This window comes from Pyrgilauda ruficollis, unplaced genomic scaffold, assembly GCF_017590135.1.
Source record: "Pyrgilauda ruficollis isolate IOZ18807 unplaced genomic scaffold, ASM1759013v1 scaffold12, whole genome shotgun sequence".
Classification (NCBI taxonomy): domain Eukaryota; kingdom Metazoa; phylum Chordata; class Aves; order Passeriformes; family Passeridae; genus Pyrgilauda; species Pyrgilauda ruficollis.
The window spans coordinates 4,579,691-4,602,714 of record NW_024510321.1 but is presented as its reverse complement, the minus strand read 5'-3'; the positions used below and the strand labels follow the sequence as shown (position 1 = coordinate 4,602,714).

The 23,024-nt window shown below is 42.1% G+C and overlaps 1 protein-coding gene across 4 annotated transcripts; it reads left to right on the top strand.

Moving 5' to 3' along the window:
• The first annotated feature begins 576 nt into the window (after positions 1–576).
• Positions 577–14,929, top strand: XRCC2 (X-ray repair cross complementing 2). Of its 4 annotated transcripts, XR_005956787.1 has the most exons (5): positions 577–642; positions 5,092–5,173; positions 10,783–12,201; positions 14,124–14,202; positions 14,718–14,929. XR_005956787.1 is itself a non-coding variant. In XM_041486560.1 (3 exons), the coding sequence occupies exons 1-3, from the start codon at positions 604–606 to the stop codon at positions 11,496–11,498; spliced, it is 837 nt and encodes a 278-aa protein (XP_041342494.1). In that variant the 5' UTR covers positions 577–603; the 3' UTR covers positions 11,499–14,929. The 4 variants fall into 4 exon arrangements, 2 of the variants coding, with proteins under 2 accessions (XP_041342494.1, XP_041342511.1); XR_005956789.1 differs by lacking the exon at positions 14,124–14,202; XM_041486560.1 differs by having other exon boundaries at positions 10,783–14,929.
• Positions 14,930–23,024: the final 8,095 nt, after the last annotated feature.

Below are 23,024 nucleotides of genomic sequence, written 5' to 3'. Positions count from 1 at the left end.
CACACACGCCTGTAGAAAGACAAGTCCTTAAAAATAAATAAACAGCTTGTCTCCGGGTGGGGGTCAGGTTCTTCTCTCAGGTAACTTGGGACAGGATGAGAGGACATGGTTGTAAGCTGTGCCAGGGGATGTTTAGGTTGAGCACCAGGAAAAATTTATTCTTAGGAGTTATTAGACACTGGAATGGCAGCCCAGGGAGTGGTGGAGTCACTGTCCCTGTTTAAGTGTAAGATTGATCTCTGGTTTAGAGACAAAATACAATATTTAACAGACACAATACAACATTTAAGAAAAGACTGGACATGGCACTCAGTGCCATGCTCTGCTTGGCATGGTGGTGTTAGGTCATAAGTCGTACTCGATGACCCCAGAGGTCTTTTCCAACCTATTTGATTCTGTGATTCTCTCGGCCGCGTCCAAGGAATCCCAGACCGCCCACGAAGGACGGGCAATGAATTGGCCGGAGGCTGGACTCGAACCTACGACTCCACCGCTCTCAGGCTCCACCCCGCGCTCCCGCGGGGCCGAGCCGCGCAGGCGCAGAGGGCACGGCCGGGCGGGGGCGCTGCGGGGCGGCAGCGGGCGCGGGCCCTCGGGGCCGCCATGGGTGACGCGTTCGGCGGGGCGGAGTCGGGCACGCAGGTGAGGCGCGGCCCCCGCCCCGCTCCCCGCAGCCCCGGGACCGGGCACACGGGCGGGGAGGGCTGGGCGAGGCTGTAGCCAGGGGAAAAGAGCGCTGAGCCTCACCCCGCACCCGCACGGCGCGCGCGCGGGCGAGCCGCCGCGGGCTTCCTGAGGGGGCGGTGCGTGAGGGAGGGAGTTCCGCCCCCGAAAGGCCGCGGGGGCTTTCCCGGTGGATTTCCCGCGGATCCCGGAGGGATCAGGGTCCCCCCTGGTCCGTGTTCTGCCTTTGTGTCGGGATGCGGGTGGGTTCCTGCCGTGGGCGCTTCTTGCAGCACGGGGGGAGGTTGGTTCGGGTGTCTCGATAATTCCTTTATAAAAATTCCCTTGGCGCTCCCCTCCCTGGCGTTGGAGGGGATGCCTGAGGAAGAAGATTGTGCGGAAGGTTTCATTTAAAGGTTCGGACTTGATGATCTTAAAGGTCTCTTGCAACTTTATGTTTCTATAAATAAACATTTTGTAAGGTGGAATTGCTTTCCTCCTCATTAGGAAAAAAAGGGTTTGAGTTTTGGGATCTTGTGTTATTAGGGTTTTTTTCATTTCTGGGTGTTTTATTTGTTAGAAACTTCCACTTGCGATCAGCAACTTAATTGCTTGGAGATTTGTGTGTAACTATACCAGAATATGCTGAATAGTTCACATAAAACGGAAAAGTGTGATAATATTTATTGTTAAAGCTCTGTGTGGTTTTTAGTGGGACCTGGGCTTTTAAGCCCTTTTGACACTTAAAAAAAAATACTAATACCAGATGTCCACTATTGGCAAATGGACACGAATTAAGGACATGAGCTGTGCTCTTTGTCCAAGGGCTAAATGCATTTATTTGCCCACATGAGTGGTGCTGACAGGGAGTGCTCATGGCATCACCTGCCTGCAGTGGATGGATATCCAACCTGGAACAAGGGAGGAGTTGAAAACCAGTGGCTTTAGAAAAGGCAATGTATGAATACAATGTCCAGACAAAAATAGTAAAAGCACTTGAAACAGAAAACACTTAATTTAAACCAATACTTCTTTAAATAGTCTCATGCATAAAGTCAGATTTTACTGAGTTATACTGAGACTGCAGTATTGTGCTTTTATTATTGAATATAATTAATACAACAAATTAGAACTTCTTGCAAAACACCTTTGCTTTATCACAATGAAAGTAATGATAAATAGCTTGCATATGTCTTCATGCCCAAAGTTTACAAAAGCTCAATCAGAGCGGTTATAGTGGTTGAGAATTAAATTTTGTCTAGTACTCGAGATAGGTTTGTATGTGTAAATAGCCTGTAGGTTAGCTCACAGCCTCTACCAGAGCTGGAGTATTTAATTTGAATTTCTTTAACATTTTAATGAAGTAATCTCTCATTCCTGACAAGACCTATGTGTGTGCTTGCATTGGTACACAGCTCTGTTGAAGCCAACAGAGTACGAGCACATCATGCACTAGACAGTGGGACTGTCCATATGCATGTTTGTTTATTAAAAGGACAATAAACTATAAAAGGCATGGCTGAAATATTTGAGTCCCATCAGCTTTGTCATTAATAACATTTAACCCGGCTGCTGCTGAACTTTTTCTGTACAGCTTATTCTCCACATGTAACTGCACATCTGTGCAGTTTCTTGCTGGCATAATTACATTTTCAAAGAATACCTAAGAGTGAGGAGCTACCACTAGCAGGTTGCTAAAGGGTGGTGTTTTATGTAAAAAAAGATGAAGAGAGGCTTATGGAGGAAGAAATGAGCACCTACACTTTGATTATAGAATCAGAAGTCTCTAATATGGGATTTGAAGTTGACTTGGGAATTTTTTCTAAGCTCTTCCCACTCCAAGATTCTCTCCAGGGGTGCTGTCCTGCTGTGTTCTGTTCATTGTGACAAAGCTTGGGACATCTGACATCCACCCTCTAGACTTTACATGCTGTAGATTTCTCCTCTCATATTCCAGAAGAACACGTGAGGAGGCAAAATGGGAAAGCCTCCCCTGGATCAGACCTGACATCCACCCTCTAGACTACCCTTTACATGCTGTAGATTTCTCCTCCTCTCATATTCCAGAAGAACACGTGAGGAGGCAAAATGGGAAAGCCTCCCCTGGATCAGAGCCAAGGTGGCTCTTGCTGGATTTGGAACAGCCCGTGCTGTCCATGTCTGTAATGTGGGCAGAGGTGAGGGGTGCCTGTGTAGTGTCTCATCTCAGCTTTGCTTCCATCACTTCTGCTGCAGTGTGGACAAACCTTTGTGAGAGTTGAAGGAAAATTGTTGGCTGTTTCTGCCAGGAACCCCGTTGCTCCCAGCATGGCACTAATGAGGCAAGTGCCTTTGGAGATTCTGCTTCAGAACTCGGAAGTAAATACAAGCTTGATAAAAACACAGGTGTGCTATCATCAGCAAATTACCATAAATTACCTTCATGAGCAGTGCTCAGAGAAAGCACCTGTAGTTATTTAAAATTAATACATAAACTTGTCATTTAAATAACAACAGATTCATATTTAAACGATAGTGATCAATTTACTCTCTCTCTCAGTAAACTTAAAGAGTTGATAGTCTAAGAGGAGACAGGGCTCACTGTTCCAGAACAAATAAACTGCAGAGGATGTATTTGTTAATGTACAAATTAATTTAGGAGCACGAGGCTGCAGCAATGTGTTCAGACCAGCCATAGTTGTGACTGCTGGCCCCAGCAGTGCCCATCATTGAGCCCCTGTTATCCCTGTGTGCTGCAGCAGTTCTTCCTCTGCTAAAAAGTGAAGAGCATCAAAAAGCAGCAGCCTGTGGTGGTTTTCCTCTTCCCCTCAACTCCCACTGCTGACAAAGGGGTGAGAGATTCCTGGTTCTTCTCCCCAGTGGGTGCAGCCTCTCTCCTCTCTCCTCGCTGGTGGCCAGGCCCTCGCAGCGGAAGAGCTGCACATGCAGGGTCTGCCAAGGCCCTCTTGGTAGTTGAGAGCTGCTGGTTTATATGCCTCAAGTTAAGTTCCTGTATTCTTATGTACATATGTCCAACTGGATGTTTGCTTTGTCCAGGTCATGGAACCCTGATGCTTCCCAGGAGTTCACTCTGTGTTTTGTGCTGCACAAATGTGTGAAGTGTAATGGGAGGATCTGCTGATCCAGATTCGAGTGGTTTTTTGGCCCTTCAGAGGACGAGTCAGAAAACTCTCCTGGATAGGTATGAAGAGGCCAAGGCAAACACACTGACATTTTGTTAATGGAAGGGAATCTTAAAGTGTCAATGAAAATGTCACACTTAGATTCCCATTGTGACTACTTGAAGCAAATTCAGGACCATGTAATGGAGTTTTATTTTACTCTTAAAGGCAAACACACACACAACTGTTCAAAGAACTTTTAAGATCACTGAGAGCAAATGTTGCTCATGGATGCGACAAGGAGGAAAGCAAGAGAAGGCAGCAGTTGTTTGAAGGTGTGTGCTCACTGCTGTCTTGGTCTTGAGGATGGGATAAAACTGAACAGGACTTGTTTTGTTCAGATCTGTAAATAACAGCTGGGTGTTTTGGAGAATGTAGTATTTGGCACCAGGTAGGTGCTCTGGTGATACTGAGCATCCCAATAATGTCCTTTCCATGTATGGGAATACATGTAGGGAATAACAGTTCTAGTACCAGAAAAAATGTTTATTCTTGCTTTACACAGTGTGCCAGAATTACTAATAACACAGGTTTTGTGAATACCTGTCTACTTGCTATGCAAATACCTCTCAATTTAAGAAACTGTCTGTGATCTTTGAACTAATTAGTTTTACAATGGACTTACTTTACGAGGGGCTTTGGAGAACTTGCTTAACAAATTCAAGCTTGCTTTAGAAAGGTTCTTGCAGAGCCACTGGTGACTAATTACTTTTGAACATTCTTAATCCATACTCTGTTTGAACAAGTAACTATGATATAATAGGATTGTAGCCCAGAGGAGTCCTGTGTAACTTTTCAGGTGAAATGCACATGGTTTTACTTACAAATGCTCAGAGAGGCTGGCTCAGGGTTTGTTGATGGGTAAGGTTTCACCTCTCAGCCAGTATTTCTTTTGGAGGTGATGGTTGTTACAAATGATGTTCTTTCCCTTTGTTCTTTGGAATGACAGCACTGATGTGTACTGGAGGTGATCCCTCTCACTAATGTCCCTGAGCAGCCTTTGCTTTTTAAACTTTATTTCTCTTCATATCTCCAGTCCTCACTGCCACTGAATCTGTGTGCTTGTTGTTTGTAAGGCTGGGACCTTCTGTTGCTGTAGTCCAGACTATACATTTCCATATGTATTTATGAAAACATTTTTAAAATCAGGCTGATCTTTCAACAGGACTGTCATGGAAAATTGTCAGTTCTTAGAATCCTTTAATTTTGTGTCCTGAGGTTCATTATTTAAAGTTAACAGCATGGCTCTTTGTCTTGTCTTTTAAAGCTGCTTGCACGACTTGAGGGCAGAAGTTCTCTGAAGAATCTTGAACCTTGTCTGTTTCCTGAGGAAGGATCTCCTGTTCATGGTAAAAATGTGTCTTCATCCCATTTATGGAAAAATGTTCATGTAAAAGTATTCTCAGAGATAAGCATACAAGTAAATTATTTTGCCCTAGATCAGAATTTTAATTGTTGTTGTAGTTCAATGCAAACTAGATAAAATGGAATAATGCAAAGTTACCCTTCCAAACATTATTAAATAGGCCTCAAAATGTGCTTTATGCATATCAAAACAGAGGTGTAGATGAGTAAATACCAAGCACGTTGGTCAGTGTCAGTAGTTTTCCAGCAATTTGTTCTAGAGTCTGTCATTAAACCTCTTTGTTTGTTTTTTTTAATCAGTGGTCTAGACAACCACCACAAAGTCATAACTGCAGAAATTTGCAAAGAACATGAGGTTCAGTAAATAGCAAAGAGTTCAGTGATACAGAGGTGTCTGGGTAAATTAGGATAAGGAGCATGAGCAAACAGTATTTTTCAATGAAGCCAAGTCATGAAGCCATTCAGTCTTGACCTGAACAATCCTAAGTATACTTAGAATAGAACTTCATAAACAATTCCATTATGGCCATAGGTACTAATTAGTTGAATGGGTTCACAGTGTCAGTGTCAACGTGGCTCCTAGAGACCTTCAGTGAATGAATGAGAATTTCAGATGGGAGAAGTGGGGTAACCTTTCAATGACACCAGTACAGGAAATTTTAAGATCAAGGTTGGATATTTTAATGAAAGAAATTAGTGAACTAAACAGGAGAGAACACATTATTCAGGAAGTCAGACTGACTGATTTTCCAGATTGTGTGAAAATTTCATGAATTTCACAATGGAAGAGACTTACTAACTCTGGTTACACAAGACTAAAAATGTGTATGAAAAAAGTGAGTGGCAAACTGTAAGGATCAGTGGTGAGGTACTACTGTTGTGGAATTTATGTATGAGTGAGTGGATTTCATAGGGCAAGTATGTGGCTTCAAACTTATCTGCAGTTTGAATTCCCACAAATATGGAATGTTCAGAATAAAGAGCAGAAAAAGCAATAAAAAGAATCAGGATAATTGGATGAGAGATGATGCTTAGTCTTCAAACACAGTCACTGTGAGACCCTTTGTGTATTGTTTTGCAGCACTAGAAAACACATGCAGGCTTTAGCAGTACATGATTCCTGCCCTGAAAGCTTCCAATGTGACATAACAGTGATAAAGGGTGGAGAAATACTGCTAAGCCAGTGCAAGTAGAGCACAAAAGAATATTTAAATACTCTCATTTCTGAGCTGCTGTGTTACTCCCAAGAAGAATTAAGGACCAGGAGTGAAATTGGTATGTTTCACAAGACTCTCAAATTCTTATTTTTTTTTTAGAAAATTAGATATTACTCTTTTTTTCAAAACATAAATATTAAACAATCTTTTAGTCTGGATGTTTGGTATTTTTAGTCAACTTTACACACAACAAACAAATGTTTGAGACTGAACTGGTTATGTGCTGGTCAGACAGATTTTAAGACTTTTTTTGGGGATCACTAACTGCCCTTGCTGCAGTCCATAGCGTTACATAATTTCATGTCAAATTATCTGCTTTGCTCTTAAAGCTTTATAGGTTGTTCATGTCTGTCTGAAGACTGTTCCAGAACCTCAGTTCTAAGATGGCTGGAAGCCTTCTAAAATTCATCACTGACTTCTCTGTGCCAACAGAGTCATTGAGCTTTTGAAGCACTTGTATTTTTCTTCTGCTTCCAACAAATGGTATCAATTATTACCCATATTGGTCATGCTTTTTGGCTGACATTAATGAAGCTGCCTAACATATTAGCACAGCCCTTTAGCTGTATATATATAAATGGACTTCACCTTTTATTGCATTTTTGCTTTGTCTTTTAATACCACAGTATTCATGTGAGGCCATGTGTTATTTTGATGTGTGTTCACATTATTCAGTCTTAAATCCTTGTTGAAGGCCTACTTCTCCATTTGTCATGAACTTGACTTTTAGTGTGTCACTGTGGAATTCTGTAATATGTTGCTCATGAAGTCAATACTGAACAGCTCTTCATCTAAAATACTGTGATTAAAGCAACGCAAAGACCTAAATTATTCTTTTTTCTGATGAAATTTAAACCAAACAAATACATGAAGTTTCAATAAACTATCCAAAAGTTACATTTTAGTTAAGTGTTCATAACTTGCATGTCAGGGTACTGTAAAATAGGGACAGGTAATATAGGTATTAATGTGATATTCTAACCACTGCTTCTAATTATGATGGACTTGCATATTTAAGAGTGCATAAGTACATTAATTACATACCATTTAAGCTCTTCTGGAATGGAGCAAAAGTGACACAAGCATTAAATAATCTTCCACTATTGCCAGTCATATTTCCCATGTGCCACTGGCATGAAGGTGTGGGTGTCAGTGTAAGGCTCTGATGTTCACCAACTGCAAGACACCCAGCATTAACTTGGAATAAATATTAGGCCTTTCTACTTCACTTATAAATGGTATAAATATTAGTGACAGCTTCTACACAGTATTGTAAATGACCAGCTCAGGAACTTCAAGGTAGCCTACAATGTGAAACACACAAAGTTATTGCTGAGTGTTCCAACAGCCTGTTTGTATCTGCAGTGTTAGAAAATAGTTTAACCAGCATGTGCTGGTGGATTGATTACAGACAAAAATAAGGCTCTTGTCATTCAAGACATAACACCAAACTGATGACCAGGACTGAATACAGTGTTTCAGTTAAAAATATATTAATCTTACATAAATATTTACATTTCTTCAGCATCATTTAATTTAACCTGCATGCTCATTCGTAGGAGTGGACTATTATTCTCTTCAGTGTGCCCATAATGAGCCAGTTCAGGCTGCCCTGAGCCAGGCAATTCGGGGACTCCTTAAAACCTAACTAACTCTTGAATTCACTAGTGCTGAATTTCATGTGAAATCACTCTACTCATCCATCTCCATCTGTTAAGTCTTCACAAACTTAAGTTTTTATTAACCCAATTAGTTTGTCTTCTGCATGTTTTGCCAAGCTAATGGAACATTCATCTACTGATATGTTTAATGTCTGCCAACACCAATTCTAATAGAAAAAATTCCCATTAACTTTCTTCCATGTTATAGTGCTGTTCCTGCTCTCCCTCTCAGCCTGTTCTCATCCTGTGACAGTATCTTTTTACTAATCCTCCTTTCAAAGTTGTTTTGACATTAATGGATGATGCTAGTTGTGATCGCTCAGTTTCTTCTGTGACCTATTGTCAGCGTGTCAGAGGCTTCTTGAAAACGTTGCTGGCCTCACTTCCTCCTTTGCTGTGTCATGGTCATGGTTTGTCCTCTCTGATCCAGAGAAATGAATTTCCCCTCTTATCTTCCTGTAACAGCCTGGTTGCTAATTCAATGAAACCCTACATTTATAGCATTTATAGATGTTGCTATAAATGGCTCCTGTTTTGCACCCATTCTCCTTGTGGGCAGCCTCTTGGATAATCAGGAAGGCACAGAAATCCCCAGCTCTCTTGAGGTTTTCTTGCAGTCCAAGCTGTTGCTGTTTTCAGAGTAACTCAAGTGTCTTGGTCAAACTACAAGGCATCTGTGGATCTCTTTCAGCAATGTTGAACAAAGTTTGAGGGGTGCTTGGGTGTCTTGCTGTTCACATTTATAAGCCGCCACCACAAAAACCTCTGAGAATGATTTTTGTCATTCAACTTAGAATTTTTACTCTAATAAGTTTTATTACTTCTGCCAAAAAAAAAAAAACAAAAAACAAAAAAACCACCTCATCTAGTGTCATTCTGTAGCACACAGACATCCTGCTAGAATGTCTTCAAATGGAAAAAGTGAAGCATTTATTTCCCTGAATAATTTTTGAATCCAGCAGGTCATATTTTGCTGTAAAGGCAGTGAAGCAGTGAGGCCTGTTGGCCCCACTCAGTTGCTGGTCTGGATTCAGAAATGCCCATCAGGGTGGCAGAAGTTTTGTGCCACAGCCAGCGGCAAAAGATACACTTAGTTCTTTATCAAGAGCTGCCTTACACAATTGTTCTAAAATACTGCAGGAGACAAAATAGGAGGAGGGAATGACCTACCCAGCAGTTTTAGGAGGAGTTCTTCCAAGCTGGTATCTCACCCTGCCAGGGTGTGGTTATGTCTCTGGCACAGGCTGTGTGACAGCAGAGCCACTGGCTGCAAGTGTCAGTGTCGGGCACTGTGACCTCTGGACAGGAAGAGAAAATAAATACTTATGTCCCAGGACGTGTAGTTATCTTTCATCTCAGAAGTGAGGGAGCCATTCAGAACAGCTTAATAAGGCCTTGGGAGACAATCAAGCTTTTTAATAGATTTCAAAGGATCAGAAATTCATATAAATGGTATTTCTGAGTGTCACTGGAAATGGACAGACTTGTCACATCAGGTGTTAATTGCTTTTAACACTTGCAAAGGCAGAAGAGTTTGGTTTCTTCTCTACCATCCTGCTCCCCAGATCCCAAACTGCATCTTGACGTTGTAGGCACTTGTGAATGAGGACATCCTTTGGAAGTTGAGCGGTGACTTGAAAAACCCTGTTAACTCAGGCAGGCACAAACATGTTTAAGGAAGGTTCAGTCAATTCTCTACTCTCGCATCCCCCTATGGAAAGCTGTTATGCCATTTGCACTTGCCAAGGCTGTGGAAATCTCTCACCTTCCTGCAATTACAGTTGTGTGATTCTCCTTACTGCATGTGGTTACCCTTCTGCCTATAAAATCCAAAATGTCATAAATAAATAATCCAGTTCTCAAAATTAGAAATTTATAAAGAGCAGCTAATAAATTAACTTCTTCTAGGGCCTTGCTCTGATACAAGACATCAGAAGACTTTGGATAAGGCTTTAGAATATCTTGCATTCATGTCCCACAAAAGAACTGGTTTCCTAATGAAGCATACTGCTGTTTTTAATTAACATTTTAAATTTTTATGATATGTATTTTATGACCCACATGGATGAGGTAATTAGGCTGAATCCTTTTATGAACAGAGATCCTTTGCTTTAGACAGAGGCCTTGCCTGGAGTTGAAGGAATCCCTGAGTCTCCCTTGTCAAAAGAAGCAGTTTCACGTTATTATCACCACAGAAGAATATAAGTGCCAAATAAACTTACTGGTGTTCTCTTCACCAGTCACAGATTCCTGTAGGAGTCTGGTGACATGCAGCATGTGGCATCTATGGGAAGTGACCTCTAATATGTCAATTTTTTTTTGTTTTGTCCTCTACTTTGTTATTTCTTAATTGTGTGTGCATAGTGTAGATGGTTTCTTAGCCACTTCGTGTATCAGCTTCGTCTTCTTCGTTTATCTGCCTGTAATGATATAGATGAAATCCAGTTGCCAACCTTTTATTGATGGAAGTCTCCTAGATGGTGCTGACAGAGGATTTCAACCTTTGTTCACAGCTGATTAACTTCACTTCAGAGGCCTTTCTTGAAAACTGAAATATCTTTTGGTAGATACCAACCAGGATTTAAATAGTTTTATGAATGTCATATAAAATGCATTTTCCAATTTGTGCAATATTATTGGTTCAGAAAACGCTGAGAACCAACTCTGGGCTGTAAATGCTCTTACCTGACAACGTGCTGCTTTGTTTTTGAACAGGAGATGTTATTGAATTCCATGGCCCAGAAGGGACGGGAAAAACAGAAATGCTTTATCACCTGCTAGCCCGCTGCATCATTCCCAAAGCACAGGGAGGGCTGGAAGTAGAAGTCATGTTTGTTGACACCGATTACCACTTTGATATGCTCCGCCTGGTCACCATTCTTGAGAGCAGACTGGCACAAGGGACAGAAGAAACGATAAAGCAGTGCCTGGGAAGGCTCTTCCTTGTGAGCTGCAGTAGTAGCACTCAGTTACTCCTCACTCTCTACTCTCTAGAAAACCTGTTCTGCGCTCACCCCTCGCTCTGTGTTTTGCTTTTAGACAGTTTATCAGCTTTTTATTGGATAGACAGAAGCAATGGAGGGGAGAGCCTTACCTTGCAGGAGATGAACCTGAAGAAATGTGCTAACTTCCTTGAAAAGCTTGTGACACAGCACCACTTGATCCTCTTTGCAACAACACAGACACTAATGCAGAAATCTGCAAACTCTGCAGAAAGCTTTTTACCTTTAAAACTTCCACATGAAACTGATACAGACTACAGACCATATCTCTGTAAATCATGGCAGCAAATGGTAACTCACAGGATGTTCTTCTCTAAGCAGTGTAATTCTGGCAACAGCAAAGGTTTTACTGTAGTTTCTTGCCACCTCAAAAGAAACCAGATAGTAAAACGATCATTTAGTGTTGCAGAATGTGGAGTTCAGTTTTAACATCAGTTTATTTAGTAAACATTTATCAAATCCTGGTGCTTAAGGCCTGATTAGGCCTAAGTACCTTCTCGTAACTTTTCAACTAGCTGGTTGTTGCTGGTTGGTTAATAATTGTTGTCACCATTTTCTTGAAATTCAGTGAAGGGCAGGGAATGGTAAATTTTTTTAATTACTTCAGCAATTCCATCCAAAATATAGAGGACTGTTGACATTACTTGTTTGTGCTTAATCAAGAAAATGATAACCAAAGACACATTAAAGTTCTGGTATCCTTCAGCAGTCTAATCTATGCGGCCAAATGCCTGTTGGAATTTCTGGGTCTTGCTCCTTTACACTCTTCCAAGCTCCATAACTAGGAGCCTACTTTTCTGTGGCAGAGGTTGCAAAGAGGCCAGAGTTCATGCTTTATAAACATCGGCCTTGGTTTATTCCCTGTAGCTTTGGGCATAGGAAATGCTGATTTTGCCTGAAGAAGAAGAAGAGGATTCATTTTCACAGCCTATTAAATAGTGGTGATCCTGACTGTGCTGCTTCTCCTGGCTCTCAACCTCTCCATTTACATTAGCAGGTGCTCAGAGGAGCAGGGATTGCAGGTGTTCTCACCCTTACAAACGTCTGGCATTGAAGAATCTTCAGCTATTAAAGAAAAAGAGGCCTGGTTTCCATAACTAAAGGAAAAGTAAAGACCCAGCTCTGGGTACCTGTGAGTTTGTGCTACATGCAGCAAACAGTTTAGTTTTTGAAAATAATTAAGTGCAAGTTACGGGTTATTTTGGGAGGGGAGGTTTTTTTTTGTTGTTTATCATTTTTTAAAATGATGCACATACTTCTTTCATAAGTAATTTTTTCATCATTTTTGCCCTTCCTTATTATTCTTTCCTGCTTCTTTCCCTTCCCCGGTCTCTCTAAGAAATCCAGGAATGCCATGCCTCTGGTCTTCACCAATATGTATTTGCCACATGCAGAACATTTGTGCAGGATTTGGCATGTAACATGTTGCAATTCTGGCAAAGAATATTCAGAACTTAGGAGAAATGCCCTACAGTTCTGGCAAAGAACACCACATTATTTATGAACCTAGAGTGCCCTTTGAAAGCTTCAAAGTACTTTACAAGAAAGAAAATTGCACACAGTACATTATTTAATACAAAAACTTACATTAGCTTACAAATTCAAATTACTCAAACAAGGGGGAAATGCTTCTCACAACGATGTTTGTTCAGTCATGTTGCACAGCACATTTTATAGTTTAGATTGAAGAGATTATTAACAAAAATGCATATTAAGAAGAAGTATCTAGCTCAGTATCTTTTTGAGGAAGATGCCTAAAAAACTCTGTTGTGAGATACTTAGCTTTGAATTTCATGACTTCTGAAGCAGCTTTTTCAAGCTGAATGTATGTCTGGAATCCCAGCTTTGTATAGTTCAGTTACTCTCTTGGGTTCCACTGTGTCTGTTCACAGTTTAATTATTCTTTCTGTGGGAAAACTTCTTTTTTTCCCTTCTCATTTTGAACCTTTAATCTGATCACTTCTTCACGCCATCAGTTCTTTTACTCTGACACATCAGCAAGCTTTGCCTTTTCGACATCTCCCAGAGCTGATGATTTTATAGACTGTCACTTCATTTGTGCTTTCTCATCCATCAGCACCAATATGTATTTTATTTTAAAACCTGCATAAGTACACAAATACATGAAAAAATATATATTCAGCCTAGAGTGGACCCAAGTTAGGTCATTTACTATGAGTAGACACATCCATGATGAACTATGATAAAGGGCATTATTGAATTTTTTTGTAAAAAAGAATGACAAATTTCAAGTAGGACTTGAGAACTTTAAAATCTGAAAATTCTAGGACTATGTAATTTCTACTAGAAAAAAATCAAAAACAAACAGCCCCCCTTTCCACTGGAGAATACAACTCCACTGATGATTGACTTCTTCATAAAATCATACTTGCTAAAGAATACGCTTGAGAAAAAAAACAATGGATATGTTCTGGCATTCCCATCTGGAAAAAAAAAAGCTTTTATATTCTTCACAATGTAGTTTGTATTTTGCATTGTATTATAAAAGAAATGCCTAAATTGAAATGAAGCCAAAGTGCTAGTTGATCAAAAAGAGCACCTCAGGAAATTTTGAAATTTCCCAGTTTTATTTTTACTTTGAATGCAGACAGATTTTTTAAATTCTCTGGTAATTGTAATATTCATGCTTTGCACATTTGTTTTAGCTGCATAGCAAGGCTGGCTTTCTGAGGTGCTGAGCATCTGCATATCCCTGTAATGCTGCAGGAGGGATAGGCAGTACATAATCTGGGAGTTCACTGACCTCATGCTTTGCCAAAATTATGCCATTTGGAAAAATGAACCTTTAGGATACAAGTCTCAGAAAGATGCAGTGATAAAGAACATGGAAAGCAGCAACTTTGTTTGTACCTTAATGCTCTGTGGGTATTAAACATGGGGTTTGCCATTTTTTAAGTGGAGAATTTTCCAAATTTTGTACCAATTGTAGTTATTGGAGATTGCAGTCCATCCCTGTGAGTTAAGAACAGTGTATGAAATGTAGCATTATACCTGGAATACTCTGTTTAATGCAGATTCTCCTCTTTCACCCAGACCTGAGGTCCCACCCTGTCTCACCTGGGGTGCCCTGAGCTGCTGTAGCTCAGTCTCCCAGGGAGGAAGCACATTTCAGGTTAGTAGGTCTGGTTTAAATCAGCCCTGTAGAAGAGCATGGAATACATGTATTCCTGAACTCTGATTTAAGGTATTTCTTAGAAATGAAAACCCTTTCATGTCAGTGCCATTGTTCTTCAGCTCAGGGTGGTATTATTAAGGCTTTTGTAGACACAGGAACTTTTTACATTCCTTAGAATTTTGTTTGTTGTTTCATATGCAACATGGAATTAAAGCAGCAAGCTTGAAATAAAGAGGAACTAGTTCACCCTTTCCCCCATTCTTTTCATAACAAGAGGGCTTCTTAGCAAAACCAAATGAAGGTATTTTGCAGGTTTTATATTTATTTTCTACTATACTGGTATTTCTATGAACACCTGGAAAGAAAATGTTGAGTTTTATATTCACTTAAAAGTTCTTTGTATTCCTAGGCTTTTTATAGAGCAAATAAAATACAAATAACAGTTTGCTTGGTTTAAGTTCGCACTTGCACATAAAATTCAAGTTTCCTTTTTCTTATATAACTGATCTCAGAAACTTAATTTTTCCTGGAGTTTGGAAATGGCAGAAGATAAATGTTCTCCTGTGGAAACATACCTGCAATTGTATTTCTGCTGGAGAGTAATGGACAGAGGAAGAAGAAACACCACTTTGATGGCAGCTGTATAGAAGCCATCTGTGTCTGAAGAGGAACATGACTTTTTACTTTTCTGTGGCTACTCTAATAAAATGTCTCTTGAACTTTATTCAAATGTACTTTTGATATACAAATACCATACTGGGGCGATGGGCCACATCAATTTGCCATTACCAAGCCTGATGCCAAACTCAGCACCCACCTGAGCATAAAGCTGTGCCACAGCACCAAACTCCAGCTGGTGTAGGAAATCGCAGTGAATTCTCCCATGTGTAAAAGCTGCAGACAGGTGCAGTGTATCCAACAGCTACAGAGTAGCACAAGACCCCCTGCATTTTTTAAAGAAGGGGAGGCACTGAGAGGGCTTGAAAGACTTTGGCAATAGAAAAAATTTTCAGACAGGTAAAGGAACATGACTACAATGCATGTGCATGATCTGGATAGAGAACTGATGCCCTGCAGCAGTCCGTGAAATCAAAGGTCTGGCCTTCCCTGTGTGTGGGAGAAGACAGCAGAGTGGCACTGGGCTATGAATAACATGGAGTGTGACAAAAGGGCCCATGAACTTCACTGACCTGTCTGGCATGGCAATACTTTCGAAGAGAAGGTTGACTAGAGTGGGCCTGTATGTTGTTCCCACTTGGGAATATGGATTCCACTACGTAGATGCTTTATAGCTTATTTATAATGAAAATATAAAACGCCGCTGCTCTGGACCCAGGAGGAATTAAATGTAAAAGCAGACTTTTTATTTTATGTTGGGGGTTTTTTCCCTCTAGCTCTAGGCACCTTCCCAACAGTCAGCACTTAGCTCCAGAGCATTCTTGCAGCTTTCTGTGGCAGAAGCAAGTTTCACTGAAAGTGAGTCCTTCTCTCCTTTGCTGAGGGTTTATGAACACTCTTTATTACTAGCACAGACTGGGCTACGCAGACAGGGAAGCTTGAACCCATGTGACACATCAGTTAAGTGGTAAGTAGCTGTGGAGGCTTGATTCTGTTGGCAATCAGGAGTAATGTCACATTTGAGTAGATGATTTTGAAGAAACGGGGCTATGACTTCGTTTGGGAAAAGTCTGGCACTCTTCCCTCTGCTTTCCCACCCTGCTTTGCATCATGCCCCAGCCAGCTGGTCCTTGTACCTGTGTGGGCCTCAGTGCTCCAGGATAGCGGTGACAAGATGTCACCGCCTTGCCAAATGCTGGTGAGCAGCCATGTTTGGATCTTGGCACTCTCGTTCTGCAGGAGCTGGCACAACCACTAGAGTTAATTTAAACCTTTTGCCAGGTTTCTTTCTCATACGTCTCACTGGGCCTGTGCTAAAGACCTCCTAGCCGTGGGGGAGATAGGAAAAAGAAGAAATCTTAGGGTTTGAATATTAAGGACAAGTTTTAGGCCATTGCTCCAAAAAGAGGCTGAGCAAGGCTGTGAGGTTCCTACAGTGGCAGACAGAAGTCAAGGCCCTAAAGATGGCTTGGTAAAGGTCAAGGAATGGACTCTACATCTCCTGTCAAGGGATGAATAGGAATTTTGACTTAGAATATCTGCACACTCTCACATTGCTAATGGAGAAGACCATGCTGTGGTGGACAGTGCTGTCTCTGAGGCACATCTCAGGCTCCATCACTGACAGTTCTGTCTCCATCCCAATATCTCTGTGAGGAGGGAAGTGAGAGGGAGGGGTTGAGAAGAGGGGAGGCTGTTTAGGAAACTCCTTAAGGCTTTGATGAAGTATGGGAAACAGGAGAGCCATTTGGTCATCAAGAGTTGGCAGACAAAGGCCTTAATTTCTCTCCAGAGCCTGTAGAAAAATGCCCATAGTAGCAAAGAATGGCTTAGCTAAAACCAGCACCCTCAAAAGGTCAGGGGGCTGCAGGAGCAGCCTGCAGCCACCATAAAGAGGAAAACCTGGCTGAAGAGGAGACACCACCAGAGCTGCTGTTCTGCTCCTCCAAATTCCTGTGAGCATGTCCTGGTGGACATACTGCCACTGGAAGCTCCTGTCACAGCTGGAGATGGGACACCATTCAACCCCTTCTGGGAAGCAGGAAACTGGTGGGAGGCCACCCTGTCCCCATGGCTGCTAAGCAATCTTGCCCATGATGAAGAGCATTCACTTACAAGGTCATGGCTAAACTTTCCCTCATCCTTTATTTTAATGCCTTAACTTAGTGCCTCTGCAGTGAGACTACTGGCACTGCTTGCATTTCAATTACCATATGCATCAGTGGCACTTTTCTGACAATAAAATCACATTTCGTGAAATTATACAGGTGCTTGTATTTTCACCCATCAGAAAAAAATTATGCTTTTAAAGAAATTTATGAATCCCCTAAGCAAATGCTATAGACCAGTTGCATAGGCAATGAAGTTACAGGAGCTGATAGAGGCAGGAATTTGAATAGCCCACACAGTGAAAGGAAAGGGCTCACCATCTTTAAAATCCATGGTGGCATTCCAAATATCATTATTCTGCAATCCTGTTCACAACAAATCTTCCAGGCTGACACTACCTGCCCCTTCCCATTGATTGTATGGCCTGCACAAGCACTCTGAGTCTATTAAGTCTGAAGTCCCTGCTGCAGATAATAACTTAGACATTTCAGTCCCTCAAGCAGACACAAAAAAAGTACTTACTAGCACAGTTGTCAATTTTGTGGAAATATCCTGTGGGATTCCATAAGTATCCTAACAACTGGCTGAGCTCTTTCCTTTGCTCCCACAGGTGTGGTTAAATCAAGGAGCAGTCAGTGCTAGCTGGAGGCAGGCAGGGCTCAGCTGCCTCGTGCCTGCCAGAGAGTGTCCATGATCCACTGCTGGCTGCTAAATGCTCAGGAAGGGTTCCATCTCCCACCATGGCAGAGGAGTCAGTGAGGCCCCTCTGGACTCAGAAGGGGAATCCTAATAAGCCTGATTTTCACCATGCCACAGTAAGAAATCGGCCATTCTCAGTGGTGGAAATGGGAATTTCTGACATTGTCAGGTCTTTACTGGTTGCAGATCAGCTCACACTGAGGTCAGTAATTTACTTCTGTGACAGACCACCACAGCACAGCCTGAAGGAAACTCACCTGGAGGCAGCTGCTGGGAGGTGCAGCATGGCTCCTGGACTAGGACACTGCTCCTGGCATCCCTCCAGGCACAGGGAGAGCTGGCTCTGCTCCCCTCTAGAGCTGCACAATGCTCACATGTGGTGGCAGTGGCTCCTAACCACTGTCACAGAGTACAGACATCACTAAAGGAAAACCCTGTTTCTCATTCTGATCAAATTCCATAGGTCTGCTCATGGCTCTGCTCTGGTGGGATTCGTGCTTGTGCTTTGAGTTGAAGTCACTTCTGTTTTGTAAAGAAGCTCAAGTGGTTTTCCTGCTCTGGATGAAGGACAGAGGTTGCGTCCACTGGTCTGAGTGATACTTTACCTACCCTCATGGCTGTGCTGGCTGTGAACCAAATAATAAGGAGAAAGAGCAGCATAACAGTGTCAAAGTTACAAAACAGGCTTTTCTCTTTACATTGGTTTGGGGTTTATTGCTGCTTCTAATAGCTCTTCTAGGAAACAAAATTTCCCAATACTTCCTTTTCTGGTAAGACAGAGTGTGTGTGGTATCCTACCCCAAAGGCAAGAAAATAACATTCTCTGGGTTTATTTTTTGAACTAAAAACATACTCTGGTTTGGGATGTGCATTCCTCAACACAGTGTTGCTCCACTCATGGATTGATCAAAGATACCATGGACAATGAGAAAAGTAGGAGGGAGTGCTAAAACACAAAGCAGGCGGCGCTGCAGGCAGGTGTTTAAATGAACTCACTGCGTTCATGAAGAAAATTCTGCAGATCTGAAATCCAAACGTCAAACTCTGAACTATTCCTTCTGAATTTGTACTTTTACGTGTGCAGGACAGCTGAATTAGAGCCTGAAGATGATAAAAATGCAGACATAGAATAACAAGGCTGGTTTTCTAGATCTTTTAATACTACAACCTGTTTTCTCCAAGACCAAAGTTTAGCTTCTAGGAAAATAAAGGTGGCACAAACAGAAGTGCTTTCTGTTAGGATAAGAAGTCATCAAATGTCAGTGCAAAATTTCAAAACCTGCTAAATTCTCAGTATGTAGAATTGATCCTGGCTACTCTCTGCTCTGGATGATTTCAGTGTCACTGTTGTCCTGTCATTTATTTGAAGAAAAAAACATTATATTTGGGAAGCAGGTAGGCTTTCAAACTCTTCAAAACCAATTCAGTATAATTATGGAGTAGGATATACTAAAACTAAAAGGTTACTTCATACACAGACTAATATATATTTAGTTGCCACTAGGATCCTTGTGAACAACAGCAACACATGGATAGGACAGAAGGCATTTCATCTTGCAAAGCCATCATGACACGGAAGAGGACATTCAAAGGCAATGGAGAAATGTTTTTGTTTCATGAAAACTGAATGTGAGGTACATTTTCTTACACTGTGGTCTCTTGTCCCAGCTCTCCTCCCTGTCTGAAACACTGTGCCAAAGCTCAAGCAGTAAATCTCTCTTTGCCAAAAGAAGCCTGCTGGAAACCAGAATAAATACAAGTGGAGACTGGAGTAGAGACTGAAGCCTCATCTCATTTTGGATTTGTCTTGTTTCCCCACAGCTTTCCTTCTCACCAGTTAATTGGTCTTGATACTGAAAAGCAGATCCGGATAATCCTGGGCAGGGTGACATTAGGTTTTGAATACAGAAGAAAAGAGAGGTCAGAGTGTAGGTTTGATACAAAGACCCAACCTCCCCCCCAGTCCTGTGAAACTGTATAAAAGCCTTAAGTACTCCTGAATAAGGAATTGCTTTTTTACAGACTTTTAGTTGACGGTCTTGTTCAAGTACTCATTTTAATTCATCAAAGGAAACATAGAAGATGGTTGAGGATGCGACTTGCCCAGGCTTATGCTATGAAAACTGCAAAGCTTAAAAGTCTGTTTTAAGGTGTTTTAACAAACACAGGTCTAAAAGGCTTGAGTATAGGGCAGCAGATTTGCCACACAAGAGGCCTTTGGCTTTTAATGGTTTTGATTGTGCTACAGTCTGCATTCATGTTGATCTCCAACTATCCCGGTAGGTTCCAGCCGGGCTGTGCCCGGTGGACTGCCGAGGCCAGGATAGTCTCAGTGGAGGCTCAGACTTGGTCCGATCTCCCAAGCCGTTCCTAGCTGCGGGCAGCCAAGCAAGCTCAAGTGATTTCAGCTCTTAGTGATTATCAGCTCTGTGTGATTATCAGCTTTTTTGGCTTGCTTGTGGCCGCGGGCAGCAGACGCAGGGAGAGAGAGGAGAAGCGCTGTATAAGGTTCCGCAGGATTCTTTATTAGGGTGTCCCACGAAGGCTCTCAGTGACAGCTTCTTCTGCCAAATCAGGGGTTTTTATACCCTACAGAGGTTTTGAAAACTGTCCAATAGAAAGGGTCAGGGGAAGTGACCTATAGGCTTACAGAGAGATAAGCAGGGTCCGAAAGGCGGAAGAGAGGGGCTTCTAAGGCCCGAGTCATCATGACTTGGCATTTCCTGGCTCAGGCATTCTGACCTCCAAGGAGGCCTTGCAGGCCCTGGGCCTGCTACATCCAACCACCAGCTCAAGTCTCAACTTTGCTTATTTGCTGGAAGTTTGTGTAGCTGACATTCCCAAGCAGGCCATGACAACTCCAGAACAAACTATAGATTTATGACTACAGCATAACCTAGACAATAAACCTATCAAGAAAAACAATGTGAAGAAACAGTTACAGACAATAAAAATAAAAACATTTTCCATGTGAATATTAAAAAATAATTATGCTCTAATAGCTAACAGAATTCTTGCTAGCCCAGGTAAGCTACTGCTTGAATGAAAGTTCATTACTTATAAACAGACTGGGGATATCTTGCTCACAACAGACTACTCAAGTAATGTAGATCCTGTTCATTTTTATCCATTCCCTTTGTCAGGCCCCAATGGAATTGTTTAAGTTGGACTTAGCACAGAAGCCACCAGCAGAAATGCACTGAGTGTGCTGCTCTGTTGGCAGGACTCGAGGCTGTCAACGCAATGAAAGGATCTCAGCCACACAACCCAAGTTAAACTTGCCTCCTGCCAATCTGCCACATGCTAAATTCCAGTAAATTGCTTAATTAACGTAACGAAAGCAAACTGCACTCCAGTCTGCTCTGTAGGTCGCTGAAAACACCCTCTCATACACAAGCAATGATGCCCTGTCCTTTAACAGTGTGACCTGCATTTAACTGTTCCTAAGAGCACCTATGTGCACACCTCTTGTAAATTTTTCTGTTCCATTGTACAGAAAGTATTTCTGGTTAACTATTTTGGTAGCCTCATTTATATTCCCTATTTCTAGAAAGGCTCATGCATATGTTTAATGCATGAATAGTTCCAGGGAAGTCAACGGGAAAATTTATACCTTTAAAGTTAAGGGTGTGCATACATCTTTACAAAGTGAAAATGGACTTTTCATCTACACCTCAAGGTTTCCTCCAGCTGTGTCTGCCAGAACATACATAACTGAACCAGACTTCCAACACTAATCCATTATTCCTCCACCTAGAAACTTGAAATCCACCATTAACTCGACGATCATTATATATGGCTCTCTTCCTTTTTCCTGCTTCTTTCCCAAATTACTCAGAACATGGGACATGAAAAAATTACTGTGGTGGCTAAGAAAGCACGTGCACAGGCAGAGCCAGGTGGTGCTGGCTGGAGAAGGACACCAGGCCATGCTGACAGTGGCTGTTGTCTCATGTTGTGATTCTGAGGCCTGTAGAGGTATCCACAGGCTCACTGCACACAGGCAAATGTCCTGTTCCCAGTCTGTAATGACTGGCACTCATTTCCACCTTGTTCTGGATCAAAATCCATGATCTAATATCTGTCCTCAGTCCCATGTGCTCTCCATGCCTCAGTGACTTGGAGCCCTTTCCCACCAAACACATCAGTGTTGATAGCTTAGGACCACACTGCTATTTTTGGTATGTATGTTCCACTCAGGAAAAAATCCAATGAAGTGTAATAATCTGTGTTGTAGAAAAAAAGTAGCTGCATTTTATCTCACTTTATTTTCTTCTACTACAAGGACAGGCCAGTCAAAGACTCCATGGAGTAGAAAAGTGTGCTCAGTAGAAAAGCACAACTCCTGCCTACATGACATTCAACTATCAAGTAGAAACGTTTTTTTGCTTGGTGATTGCATTCCCTCCCACTCTCACACAAGCCAAGAGGAGTCTCTTGTGTTTACAGCCAGAGAATGGGAAAGAAGCACTGGGCTGGTCTTGGCTCAGCTTGGTTTTTTGTTTGTGTTGGACACACGATGACACTCCCCTCTTCAGATCCAAGGTCCTAAAAGCAATTTGTTTTCATTTAAAAACAGAAAAAGGCCATGCTTTCTTACCAGCACACACGCTGGGGAAGGCTGACAAAGCAGCTGCCTGTCCTTGTGCCTCAGCAGAGGAGCTGGAGCTCCCATGGCTCCCACCCAAATCTCGGGCGAGTCAGAAAAGTATAACCACAAACTTTCCAACCTTTTGCGATCCAGCCAGCAATATTCCCGGTTTGGCAACTCCAACTCCCAGCTGTCAGCCTTACTGGGCTGTATCAGAGCCACGTGGACACAGGGAGCTGCTCACACAGCCCAACTTGCAAGACCGGTGCCTCAATTTGTCATGCTCATATAATAAATCAATTTGTTTCCTTTAACCAGGGGTTAGTCAGCAAACCCTCACTCATGCTTTTCTCATACAGTAGGTCTCACTTCCCTGTAGGATTTGTGTGAATGTGGCCTTACCTTTGCTTTAGGAGAAGCAGTGAGATGAGGTTGGTTTTTCTGAGATATCCATTCTCTTGTGAATCCCCCCACTCAGCAAACACCTGATTTTTCTATCCCATGATGAACAGCTATTGGACATGTGGTCTACCCTGTATCCTACACAGCATGGTGTAGGGAAGGGATGATGTCCTCCAAGCCAGGCTGACCTGGATGTGATGTGGCTGAGCAGCAGAGCATTTCACCCACAGCCCCACTGCCACCCCTGGCCCATGTCCCGGGGACGTGTGGAGGCTCTTTGTTCCGGAACAGTCTGGGACACTTTCCCACTGAGCCAGGGGAGATCCTGTCTGTCCTTCTGGACAAACAGGTTGCTGTGTTAAGCAGGAGAGGCCTATCAGTGCTGGCATCTCTCAGTCTG

What these genes read in the sequence shown, in the direction of transcription:
- XRCC2 (XM_041486560.1), top strand. Translation starts at nt 604, where the DNA reads ATGGGTGACGCGTTCGGCGGGGCGGAGTCGGGCACGCAG. An exon ending in GGGCGGAGTCGGGCACGCAG is followed by an intron (nt 643 to 5,091) that starts GTGAGGCGCGGC and finishes TGTCTTTTAAAG; the next exon opens with CTGCTTGCACGACTTGAGGG. An exon ending in GGAAGGATCTCCTGTTCATG is followed by an intron (nt 5,174 to 10,782) that starts GTAAAAATGTGT and finishes GTTTTTGAACAG; the next exon opens with GAGATGTTATTGAATTCCAT.